At 43.7% G+C, this 12817-nt stretch overlaps 2 protein-coding genes across 6 annotated transcripts; one reads left to right on the top strand and one right to left on the bottom strand.

The window, feature by feature from the left end:
- Nucleotides 1-2531: 2531 nt before the first annotated feature.
- Nucleotides 2532-8810, top strand: LOC123163949 (outer mitochondrial transmembrane helix translocase). 4 transcript variants are annotated; one of them, XM_044581355.1, is made up of 6 exons: nt 2532-2961; nt 3079-3379; nt 3496-3654; nt 5937-6232; nt 6435-6572; nt 7727-8810. In XM_044581355.1, exons 1-6 carry the CDS (start codon nt 2764-2766, stop codon nt 7739-7741), a joined length of 1107 nt encoding a protein of 368 aa, XP_044437290.1. In that variant the 5' UTR covers nt 2532-2763; the 3' UTR covers nt 7742-8810. The 4 variants fall into 4 exon arrangements, with proteins under 4 accessions (XP_044437290.1, XP_044437291.1, XP_044437289.1 ...); XM_044581356.1 differs by lacking the exon at nt 7727-8810 and adding an exon at nt 6941-7039; XM_044581354.1 differs by lacking the exon at nt 7727-8810 and adding an exon at nt 6693-7023.
- On the bottom strand, nt 7398-8428 carry LOC123163950 (uncharacterized). Of its 2 annotated transcripts, none has more exons than XR_006482106.1 (2): nt 7846-8129; nt 7398-7720 (listed from the first exon to the last, which is right to left on the bottom strand). XR_006482106.1 is itself a non-coding variant. In XM_044581358.1 (2 exons), exons 1-2 carry the CDS (start codon nt 8426-8428, stop codon nt 7702-7704), a joined length of 594 nt encoding a protein of 197 aa, XP_044437293.1. In that variant the 3' UTR covers nt 7398-7701. The 2 variants fall into 2 exon arrangements, 1 of the variants encoding a protein (XP_044437293.1); XM_044581358.1 differs by having other exon boundaries at nt 7854-8428.
- Nucleotides 8811-12817: the final 4007 nt, after the last annotated feature.

The following is a 12817-nucleotide window of genomic DNA, read 5'->3' on the forward strand; positions in this document are numbered from 1 at the left end:
TCGATAGATCGATTGGAAAGGATAACTCTGAGGTGATTTCGTACCATACAAAAAATTCGTTTTATATTCTCCGCTAGATAAGAACTTTGGAGTGATTCTTCATCGCACTTTGAGGGATGGTTATATGATCCAATTATATTAGCATTGTTGGGAGATTGCACTAATGAAAGTATGGACCCTAGGCCTCATTTTCAAGCATTGCAATACCGTTTGTGCTCACTTTTGTTACTTGCTACCTTGCTGTTTTTTATTGTTACTATTACAAAAATCAATATCTACTATCATTTCTACATTTGAATCACCATCTCTTCGCCGAACTACTGCACCTATATAATTTACCATTGTATTTGGTGTGTTGGGGACACAAGAGACTTTTTGTTATTTGGTTGCAGGGTTGTTTGAGAGACCATCTTCATCCTACGCCTCCTACGGATTGATAAACCTTAGGTCATCCACTTAAGGGAAATTTGCTACTGTCCTACAAAGCTCTGCGCTTGGAGGCCCAACACGAGTCTACAAGAACAAGTTGTGTAGTAGACATCAGTGGTGGAGGAGGAGGACGATGGCGATGACTAGATGACATCAAGCACCTGGAGTGTAGGCGTCGACCACTTAGTAGTGTAGATAGCACAGGATAAAAATGTCATTGAACGTCATTTGTAGTCGCTAATTTAGTAATGTGGCGGATTTTGTCCTCTATTATAGTTTTATGTTGTGTAATGTGACGGACTTTGAAATTTATCATGTTGAACACATGCATTTGGTTGAGATTAATTTGCCCCTGCATAAGTGAAAAGATATGAAGGCGGCAATATGGTGACTCTGTGTTTGCTCACGGTCGTCGTGGTCTGCATATCTATATGAAACACACTTCATAACTCATACAATGATCGCCCATATGATGAATCTGCTAGAATTGCCCTAATTGTGGTGTTTATTTTGGTTAAATACACAAATGGGAGCTCGTAACATCCTAGTCGAATACAAAAGAAGAAGAAGAAGAAGAAGAAAAGAACCAAACAATGCAGGCTCCCTTTGGCCGACCCAACCAGCATATTCACGGAGAATCTGTGAGGCGTAGAGCGCAACAGTGACCAGAAGTATCCACATTCCCACCCGGGCCAAACCCTCCCCCAAGTTGAAGGAAGAGCCAGAGGACGCCGTCCCCGCCGGCCCAGTCGGACGCCTCGTCCGGGTCAACGCCACCGCGCCTGTCACGACCCAACCAGAGCCGAAGGCGGAACTCTAGGACACGATCCATGCGGTGATCGAGTTCACTGAGGGAGTCCTGGACTAAGGGGTCCTCGGGCGTCCGGCCTGCTATCCATGGGCCGGACTGTTGGGCTGTGAAGACATGAAGGCCGAAGACTATACCCTTGTCCGGATTGGACTTTCCTTGGCGTGGAAGGCAAGCTAGGCGATCAACTATGAAGGTTCCTTCTTATGTAACCGACTCCATGTAACCCTAGATCTCTCCGGTGTCTATATAAACCGGAGAGTGTAGTCCGGATAAGACAGATTCATTACCATATTCATAGGCTAGGCTTTTAGGGTTTAGCCATTACGATCTCGTGGTAGATCAACTCTTGTAATACTCATATTCGTCAAGATCAATCAAGCAGGAAGTAGGGTATTACCTCCATAGAGAGGGCCCGAACCTGGGTAAACATCGTGTCCCCCGTCTCCTGTTACCATCGATCCTAGACGCACAGTTCGGGACCCCCTACCCGAGATCCGCCGGTTTTGACACCGACATTCACCGCCATCCAGGCTTGCAAAAGGCACATATCATCCATGAATATGGCGCCGCACACACTAAGGAGGAAGAGGAGGAGGCGCTACAGTCGCTCGTGTGTCCAACCCCTATGCCTGGATGGAGGATATCTCCTCGACAAAGGAGGAGGACAACGATTAGGAGAAGGACGAGGGCGACGACTGACGATGTCGGGCACCTAGGAGTGTGGGCGTCGGCCACCTAGTACTGTAGATAGCATGGGTTGAAAATGTCGTTAAATGTCATTTATAGTCACTAATTATAGTGATGCGGCGGATTTTGTTCCCGGTGATAGTTTTGTAGTATGTAATGAAGCGGATTTTGGTTCCTTTTATAGTTTCTCGTAATTTATCATGTTGGAACACGTGTTTGGTTGAGCTTAATCTGCCCCTGCATTATCAAAGAAAATGACAGATTTTTTCTTCAAATAAACAAAAAGATATGGAGCCCGTGATACAACGACTTTGTATTTGCCCACAGCTACCGTAGTCTGCATATCAATATAAAACGTGCTTCATAACTCATATATCGATCATCCATATGACGAATCCGCTAGAGTTGCCCTAATTGTGGTGTTTGTTTTGGCTAAACACTCAAATGAGAGTTTTTTTTTTTGACAAACACTCAAATGAGAGCTAGTGACATCCTAGTCGAACACAAAAGATGAAGAAGAAAAGAACCAATGGATCCAGCCCCCTTTGGGCGACCCAACCAATCTATTCACGGAGAGCCTGAGCGGCGCAGAGCGCAACAGCAACCAGAAGTATCATCCCACCCACGCGGACCAAACCCTCCTCCAAGCTGAGGAAAGGCACGCCAAGCCCAAGCCGAACCGACCCGCCCCCCTAAAATCCCAATCCCTTCTCTCCATCCCCTTCCTCAACGAACGAACGAATCCAATCCCCCTCGCCCACGCATCTCGCCCCGCCCCCCCTTTCCCTTCCGCCGCAAGCAACGACGGGCAGAGAGGGCGGTGACCGCCGGCGGCGATGAGGTCGACGGACTCGTCGCGGTTCGTGCAGGAGCTGGTGCTGTACGCGGCGAGCGCGGCGCTCAGCTGCCTCGTCCTCTTCGCCGGACTCCGCCAGCTCGACCCCAACCGCGAGTCCTCCAAGAAGGCGCTCCAGCACAAGAAGGAGATCGCCAAGCGCCTCGGCAGGCCCCTCATCTCCACCACCCCCTACGAGGTAGTATCACCACCCTCCACCCTACCCTACTCATTCCAATCCAGCCCAATCCAGTCCAATCCAGGGTTCGCAGCCTCGCACGCCCGCGCCCGAATTTAATCCCCGGATTGCTCGCAGGATGTGATTGCCTGCGACGTCATCAACCCCGACGAGATCGACGTCGAGTTCGAGTCCGTCGGCGGCCTCGACGAGGTCAAGCAGGCGCTCTACGAGCTCGTCATCCTGCCCCTGCGCCGCCCCGAGCTCTTCGCCTACGGCAAGCTCCTCAGCCCGCAGAAGGGGGTGCTCCTCTACGGCCCGCCCGGGACCGGCAAGACCATGCTGGCCAAGGCCATCGCCAAGGAGTCGGGCGCCGTCTTCATCAACGTCAGGATATCCAATCTCATGAGCAAGTGGTTCGGCGACGCCCAGAAGCTCGGTAAGCCGCCTCCAAGATTGTACCCTGTTTGCTGGAATTGATCCTTCCTGCTTCTAATCTTTGCTCTGTGTATATATCTGCTGTGAAGATGCTCATTTTGTGTACCTCTGTGCCAGTGTCTGCCGTATTTAGTCTCGCCAACAAGCTCCAGCCGGCCATTATCTTCATCGACGAGGTTGATAGTTTCTTGGGACAGCGACGGAACACAGACCATGAAGCTTTGACTAATATGAAGACAGAGTTCATGTCTCTTTGGGACGGTTTCACCACCGATCGTGAGCACTCTCCCTTGTTGCTTTCATAACATACTATATATTTATAATACAGGTTCATATCTACGAACAACGTTGTAAAGTAGTACGTGGTATCTTGGCCTCTTAGAGTAGCAGTCTGCATGCAGATAACAATTAGACACGTACCACTATCCGAGGACTTTAACGTATTGATCTGTACTGAAAAGTAATGTCATCAAAATTGCACTATAAAAGTATGTATTAACAAACGACAATCATAACGCGCTGACGTGCGCAACCACGTGATCGGCCGTGCGCACGCACACTCAATTATGAGTTGATGACATATAGCTGATGCTTGTTGCATCCAGGGCGTCACACATTTGTCCTGTCGCGCCATAGAGCAGTCCATTAACAAAATGTACTCCTGATAATTTGCGCCTTACAGACATCTGTTATTTTGGATTATTAGGATTTATATACAATTTACTTCAATGTTCCCTTGGTCTCGATAGTCATTTGAGGATTTACATGATTTCATCTCTATCAAATATATTACCCCATTAGAACCGTGCTAGCGAAAGAAACATTTTTTTATAATACAGGCTTATATCTACGAACAACGTTATAAAGTAGTGGTATCGTGGCCTCTTAGAGTAGCAGTCTGCATGCAGATAACGATTAGACACATGCCACTATCCAAGGACTTTACATATTGGTCTGAACTGAAAAGTAATGTCATTAAAATTGCACTAGAAATGTATGTATTGACGAACGACAATTATAACGCGCTGACATTCGCAACCAAGTCCTATGGCGCGACACAGTCTGCCACGCGATCAGCCGTGCACGCACACGCTCTATGATGAGTTGATGTGTATAGCTGATGCGTGTTGCATCCAGGGCGCGTCACACGTTTTCCTGTCGTGCCATAGAGCAGTCCATTAACAAAAGGTACTCCTGATAATTTGCACCCTACAGACATCTGTTACTTTGGATTATTAGGATTTATATAAAATTTACTTCTATATTCCCTTGGACAATAGTCCGTCGAGGATTTACATGATTTCATCTCTATCAAACATTTTTTTGTATATATTCACACTATGTAAATAATTTTCATTGTCATATTTTTAAGATGTATGTAAAAATTTACATGTGTCTTGACTTCAGTCCAATACATGTCAATTTGATGATCTTATATGATTCCATCCCATAAAAGCACAACAAAATCTATTTTTGGTCATTCAAACCGTGCGATTTTTTAGTTTGTGTTACTATAATTTATATGCTAATTTTATTCTTTGTTATGTTGAGCCAAGCCTAGCTAATGTACTAGCAGTAAATACAACAAATTTGATGTCCAAGTTTATTGGAAATTGACTTCATAAAAGTGTCGTTCATGTAATTACGCTAAATAAATACTTGTTCACTGCCTAATTTCATCTTACTTAGTAATCTACTGGATTCGGTTGTTAGTGCCAACGATATTCTCATGATCATATATCCACGGATCTGCTCATATAATTTGTATGACTACTGGATTATTGTTTTATTTGAGTGAAAATGTTTTCAACCATGCCATTTTGTTCAGAGTTCTCTCCCTTGACCTTACTCCTTGGTTTAGAAATATCAAGTTAAAATTAGATAGTAATGGCAAGTTAAAATTACATAGGTATTTCTGTGAGAATTAAATGAGCAGACAAGGTGTCTGTTAGTAGTTTACTTCTTGTTCTACATCTTAGATATACTTGTCCTTGCTAGTCATATGAGGTGAGGTGCTTTTAACAAACTTGGGGCAACTAATGTCCAGCAATTAGACTAACGACCTAACGCAAAACTGACACTCAGAATCTACTTTTGTGTACATGTATTTCTTTCTGTGTTGTTTTTATGTGGTTAGTGTTATTTATGTGAACTTCACGTGTTGATGCATTGCATGCTTGTGTGTGATCTGTGATGCTAACTTTAAGCTGTAGTAGCACGGCAATATTGGTTAGCAAATATCCTTTTATCTCGAAATATCAAATGCGGCGAGGATGTTGCAATCTTAACAGAAGATAGAAGTAATAATAATAATAAGTAGTTGTGGCTATACATGTAAACTTTTGATCTCTAAGGTGTACATGATATAGTTTTTTTTCCTGGAGAATGAAAGGAATTTATTTTGATCAACAAATTTGTTCTGATGCCCAGTTGCTTATCCACATGAGATTTGCTTGTATATGATACATCTGTAAATAATGAATACGTTAACTTGTTACATAGAAACTTCCATAGGTAGTATGGAGCAATATCTCATGACAATTATTATGGCTGTGTAGAGAATGCTCGTGTGATGGTGCTTGCTGCTACAAACAGACCTTCTGAGCTAGATGAGGCCATCCTCAGGCGCTTCACGCAGATATTTGAAATTGGGGTTCCTTCTCGCAGTGAAAGAAGCAAGATACTTGAGGTTATATTGAAGGGAGAAAATATCGAGTCTAACATTGATTATGATTACATTGCCAGTTTGTGTGAGGGCTTTACTGGGTCAGACATCCTAGAACTGTGCAAGCAGGCTGCATTCTATCCTATCAGGGAGATATTGAACAGCGAGAAAGATGGGACAAGAGCAAATGTGAGTATTCAGTACTTTCTCTACAGTGAATTAACTTCCCTTTGTATTTCTACCCTATCAGGGAAGTTCCCTTTTGTTTGGGAAACCTGCATTTATGTTTGGATAGCGAAATAGGACCATAAAGTTATTAACTAGTATTAACGTAAGTTCCTCATTATGTATTGGTTGGTTCTGACCTTTTTGCTTGTAATTGCCGCCTCAGAGTCCAAGACCCTTGAGGCAATCGGACCTGGAGAAAGCTTTGTCAACATCTAGAAAGGGAAAGAAGGCCGCAAGCAGTGCGGCGTCAGGTCTCCAGTCGCCTGAGTGGATCCGGCCGTCGGATCCTGAAGATGACCAGGTACAGAGCGCAATCTTTGAGATATCTAAGCTGATGTCTCGAATAGTTCAGAACAGTCAGTCGGAACCGCAGGAGCCATCTTCACCTTAATCTAAAAACAGAAGGTTTTCCTTTTGCTAGATCTCTGAAAAATCCGCAGTGGAGTAAGCGCTGGCATTACCTACCTAGATTCAGCATATGTATTGGTTCGGTCGGTTAGCGTCGTGGGGCCGCTCTCTGGTTTTTGAAGTTTATTGCAGCTGGCAAAGCCCCGCACTGATGTTTTGAGTTCCATCGTTCTCTGTGTGGAAAATACAGAATTCTATAGTTCTGTGGAACACCTGGTCTGTTCATCTTGTAATTTTCGTTTTGGAACTTAACTATTGTAGGGTAGACAGACTATACATACTGAAGAAATGTGCCCTTCCATCATCATCATTCCATGGTTCAAAAATACCGTTCGTTCGTTTCATATCATCTGAATATTACTTGCACCCCTGTCTCTATTGAGATTCTTCGCTTTTTTGTTCGGGAGAAGCGCCGTGTTTTCGCCTCGGATGAAGCGAGCATCAATACCACAAACGATCAGTGACTCTTGTATTTTCAGCAAGAGCTGCTGAATCTGTCAGCCATGAGCTGCCTGCTTGGTGTCTTCATGGCGCTGGTTTCATGAACGACTAGAGACGCTTGTATTTTCAGCCAAGAATTAATCGCTGAATACTGTTAGGATTAATTAAGGGATTAATCCCTGCTTTATCTAACCGCAGGCAGTTGCTTTGGCAACTGTCGCGTCGGTTCGCTGGACAGGCGTCTCTCTCTACAGACACCTCTCTAGTGGCATATATATGTGTGATCACATCATAATAAAGTAAACGACTGTTCATTTACATCTCTGTGTCTATTCTCTTGTTCTCTAATCAAAACACGTTATCAGCACGCTCCCCGGCGGAGCGATTCCATCTGCGAGACGGCTCCTGGCGGAGCGATTCCGTCAGCGCCACGGCTCCTGGCTGCAGCATCGATCGCCTGCGAGTTCGGCGGCTACAGCCGTTGGTTCGGCGTGGTGGCGCGGCGGTCCTCAGCCCGGCGAAAGCGCTTCCAATCGGCAGCCTCGCGCCGTGCACGGCCACGACGACAAATCTCTCGGTCTCTAACTGTCACTTCGATTCCTACAGGAATACAGGGGATAAACGAGAGAATGAAGAACAGGGTTGCAGGGGCATGCGCCATGTATGTGCATCCATCGAACCTTAAAACTAGAGAGCATGAATCAAGAAAAGGTAAGATGTCTCACTTCATTACCATCTCGCTGGACTGGTGGTGCCGCTCGTTGCCATCTTGCCATCAAGGACATGAACAACGACATCATCAGATTGGTCTGACCTCGGCCCCGCGCTGGACTTGGACACCGGAACCACCGGTTTCGCCTGCCGCGACGGAAACGAGGCGGCTCGGCCTCCGCGCAAGGCAGCAAGCGGCCGCTTAACGCGCGACCGCGGCGATGCCCAGCGTGCACGCCCATGGCGCCACGCCTTCCAAGTGAGGTACGGGGCTCCCAGCGAGGAGCATGCAGCAGCCCTCGGCCCGACGGTGCTCCTCTCGGCGTGCCGTGGCCATCGGCCCTGGCGTTGTGCTTGGCTACACGCCCTCCCACTGCGCAAGTCGCAGACGGCAGCCTCGGTGCTCCGCGACGCGGCGTGGAAGACCGAGGCGATGCCGCGGCCCTCGGCTCGCAACCGCGCAGGCCGGCGATGGCCCTCCGACCCCTCAGGCGCGTGATACGCCGCTCCTCTCGCCGACGGAGCGCCACCACGGCGCACAAGCTCTCCCGGCGACACCTCCGCGCCCTCCAACGCGAGGCGCGACGCTCCCTCCATCCGGTCGGCCGTGTGGCATGGTCGCACGGCTAAGGCGGCGGCCTGACGAGGCCATGGAGATGACCGGAGCAGCCCTTGGGATTTCTCCCGATTGGCAACCGCTCAGAGGAAGAAGATAAGCCTTATCTCTTCGCCTCTTTGCACCAAGTTCTCTGCAGTTGCAGGAATTCGCAGAATAGGCCGAAACAGTGGTCCAGGCAAATTTTGCACAATTCCTTTCTATTTTTTGGAGTTTGTGAATTTGGCCTGCTAAAAGTACTATTTACTAGTACTTGCCTGTCTTAGACCCTGTTAATTACTGTATTTTCTGTTGAATTTTAAAATTCCAGAAATATGTGTATGTTGATACTTGATATGTTCAATGTGTTTACCACATATCAAACTCTCTAGAACATGTTTTCCGCGATTGAGATTAAGTTTTTCTCGCACAACAATATAGATTTGCGATTGAGAATTATTATTTTCTCGCAAAAACAATCTCATTGGGATTGAGATTAATTTTATCTCGCAAATTATTAATTCAGCTCGCTGAATTATCTTGCAACTTGATACAAGATTATCTCATTTTAATTTGAGGTTTATACAATTCAAGTTTTTCATTTGAACATCAAGTTTGCAACATCACCATTATTCACTACATTAGTAGTATTTTTCTGTTGAGTACCGAGATGTATTCCAGATCCTAAATTGATGTAATATATTTCCACGTTTGCCACGTGTCAAGATTAATTACGTCTATTTGCAATTGAGATTTTAAATCTCTTGCAAAGTATATTCAATATCTTTATAGTACTGTTTCCCTGTTGAGTATGCAGTATTCCGGAATATTTCTATGATATATCTGTTTCCATGTTAGACACATGTCGAGAATAATACATCTATTTGCAATTGAGATTTTCAATTTCTTGCAAATACATATGCAAAATTCAAGGTGTCATCCTTAGCAGTTTGAGATTCACACTAATGATTTCGAGCCACCTTCTTGAAATCTATTAATTTTGCAACATTAAGATGTATTTATATTATGCAATCTGTAATATAAATGAATTACCGGTTTTTCACCGGAGATGATATGTTCTGTGTGTTTACCACATTGCCATTCTTCATGAACATGTCACAACGGTTGAGATTGATTTCTCCCACACAACAAACTTGTAAATTTTTGACAATAACATCTCCCTCATTATATTAGGAAAACACAAGGTAATGAGTTGGATTTACTGCCCATGTGCAGACTATCTCTATTACTGTGAGATCTGTATGATCTTCAATGTGTTATGTTCCCACAATTGAGGTTGAGCATTTTCAAGTTATACACTTGAGTTAAATTTTTGCATTCTTATTGCAAAACCATGATGGTTTTTAATTTACTTCTTGTAAATTAATTATCTCTGGCTTGCCCCTATAAGTAATCGATGGCTAACAATTTGAGGCTCTTGCCCTCAATGGCCACAACTTACTTAAGCGGGTCATGGACATCAAGATTAGTCTTGCATCCCATGGGATAGCGCGTGCAATTCAAACCACGCCACCGGGACACAAAGGACCTCAAGGGTAATGTTTTGAAACTCACTTCAAACCCTCAACCTGACACCATCGAGCTGTCACGAGACCCTATGAGCATGAAGAGCATGATGGTTGAATATGCATCAACCGACATGTTTGGAGACTATATACATTTAGTCCCTTAGTCTCCTTAGTGATCTATTTATTTATGTCCATTTATGATGTTCTAATAAGAACATGATTATTGTTGTTATCATATTGTATATCACAATATATTGTATCAGCACTTTGGTACAAATTCATTTGTATGTATTCTATATATCTGACAGGGATTTTCTTGAGAATGTTCATGTCTATATATAGATTTCTACGGGGGTCAATCTGATGAAAGATGATTTGTGCCATGTGGACATATGCACCACAAACTCTATACTCAGGGAGTGAAATGTTTCCACTCATTGAGATAAAGGAGATATTTTAAAATCGCTAGACGCGATGAGGTATTTGTTGGCTCAACTCGAGTCATATTTACTGTCCCTGTGGGTACTCGAGTAACCTCAGGATGCTTTATTGCTTCCGGGTTTAGCTCGTAGCCTACTAAACTATGGAGGTATCCGTCAAAATAGTTTCTACAATGAAACTAATGATGACAACAAAGAGAAATAACTTCTCTTTACCATATGCAACGGATATGGCAAGCACATTCTCTGTGTATCATTTGGATTGTACTACACATATGCCACAACCCGTAGCACATGTTGCGTGCGATATAGTTTTCCAGAGTGTCTTGTACATGACAAACTTGGCATACTCGCTTTGGTCATCGAAACATTGGGTTGAAACTGAAACTATCATCAATTCCAATAGTTTATGATTATTATGATGCTAAATTCTAACAACTTTGGATTTTATGTGCACTACAAGTGACACAGGAAAGCTAATTTTAAGGCTCGCACACCTTAAAGTCTACGCTAAACCACTCAGACTCCTTGAATGCATCAAGTTGAGGTAAGTGGCTCTTCCCATCCATTGACTAGACTATTCAGGTATACCATGGTTCTAAAAGACATATCTACATGATGGTCTTAAGTGTGTGCTTTATTCACACGAAACCATTGGCTCATTATCCTGACATCGATTTCAAGCAAATCGAATGGATAACATTGCAGAATTCTCCTTGAGTGCCTTCTCTATGGCCCTTGGATTGAAGTTTGGCAATTTGTCCTAATGTCTAGACTCAAAATGGTTTGGTAGAATCCTATCCAAAGAGTTAAGCTCATTGCATTATCTTTACTTTGGAATTGCAACTTACCAACTTTACGTTGGAGTCATGCAGTTTTACACGCTCATGACATAACTGCATAATATTATTCCCCTCTATCTTTGATACGTGGAAATCTATCAAGTATTTCCCATCTGCGGTAATTCAGTTGCATACCGATATCACCACCCGACATACATCATTGGCCCCTCAACATATAGTTGGGATCTATGTGAGGAATAACTGTATTTCCGTTAATACCTCAAGCCCCTCACATGGGGAGTTATTCAAGGCCAGTATGTTGATTCAATGAGGAATATTTCCAGGCATTAGGGGGAGAATTCAAGTACCATGAAGAATGCCAGGAAATTAGTGGAATGTTCAACACATTTCTGCCTCAAATCCATGTACTCAAAGATCTGAACCATGCGTTCAGCAGATTTGCAATACATTGCAAATAACCTGCCAGATTCATTTACTGAACATAAGGGTGTCACTCAATATTACAATCCCGCAAAAATATGTCGGAAAGAGTGGAGGTACCAACTAAAACCACTCAACTCCCCGTTCAAAGAAACAGGGGGAGAAGTATGACAATAGTACATCAGGATTCAGCTTCTTGCAAGCAAGGATATCAAGACCAATCAGTAAATGCATGTCAACTTCACGTTGACAGACACCTGATGGGTAGTATACCCAGTGGATGGGAAACCTCCACCAGACCAGGTCATAGTGCACACAATGACCGGGACATCGGAATACCCGACTCAGTCGCATTGGGAAATCGCGAGCAGTCGTCATGGGTAACGATGTTTCCATCAAGTCTATATTGATATATAGATTCTGGAGAATCATATAACCGGAAGTCTACAATTGTCGACATATATTTCTCAACTAGATTGCAAAACCTTTCATGTGATTCAGATCCAAAGACCATGGCCATGGCAAAGTGTGAACACCACTCGGACTGAACTCAAGCAAAGGGTATAATCTAGAAAGAAATGATCTTGCTCAATAATGGGAAGGTATTCATAAGCAATACCTACCAGTTTTCTTCTGGAAACAGAATTGAGAACAACGAGGTGGTGAAACGAAGAGCAAGTATTGTAGCACAAGGGTTCACGCAGATACCCAACTATTTTCCAGAGGTGGAATCTCTTTCCGATAACTTATTTCATTCGCAGTACAAAATCTTCTATCTCTGCAGTTGATAGATGTAGTGATTACATATCCATGTGGATCACTAGATTCAGACATATATGATTGATTCCCGATGGAATCTCAATTCTGAATCGAAATACAAAATGCAACATACATTGTGTAAAATCAGTAAGTCACCATACGACTTATTGTTGTCAGTACATATGGTACAACTGACGTAGTGAGATCCTTATACACAAGGATTACTCTTACAACGATGATTATCCATGCTTGTGTGTCTGCAATGATGACACATGTAATCATCTAATTGACGGAGTTTAAAATGAAGGATTTGGGTAAACCAAAATACCGCTCGTTACTACAAATTGAGCACCTTCATTCATACATTATGGTATACTATGTTGTCTATATCCATAATATTGGAGAAATTCATTGTGGACAAATCTTATCCATCCATAACT

Source organism: Triticum aestivum, chromosome 7D (genome assembly GCF_018294505.1).
Source record: "Triticum aestivum cultivar Chinese Spring chromosome 7D, IWGSC CS RefSeq v2.1, whole genome shotgun sequence".
NCBI lineage: Eukaryota > Viridiplantae > Streptophyta > Magnoliopsida > Poales > Poaceae > Triticum > Triticum aestivum.

Bases quoted from the DNA above. Each gene is read 5' to 3' on its own strand.
- LOC123163949 (XM_044581356.1), top strand. From the start codon at position 2,764: ATGAGGTCGACGGACTCGTCGCGGTTCGTGCAGGAGCTGGTGCTGTAC. The intron at 3,380-3,495 runs GTAAGCCGCCTC...CCTCTGTGCCAG, and splicing joins CGGCGACGCCCAGAAGCTCG to TGTCTGCCGTATTTAGTCTC. The intron at 6,573-6,940 runs GTACAGAGCGCA...TAACTATTGTAG, and splicing joins CGGATCCTGAAGATGACCAG to GGTAGACAGACTATACATAC.
- LOC123163950 (XM_044581358.1), bottom strand. From the start codon at position 8,428: ATGGAGGGAGCGTCGCGCCTCGCGTTGGAGGGCGCGGAGGTGTCGCCG.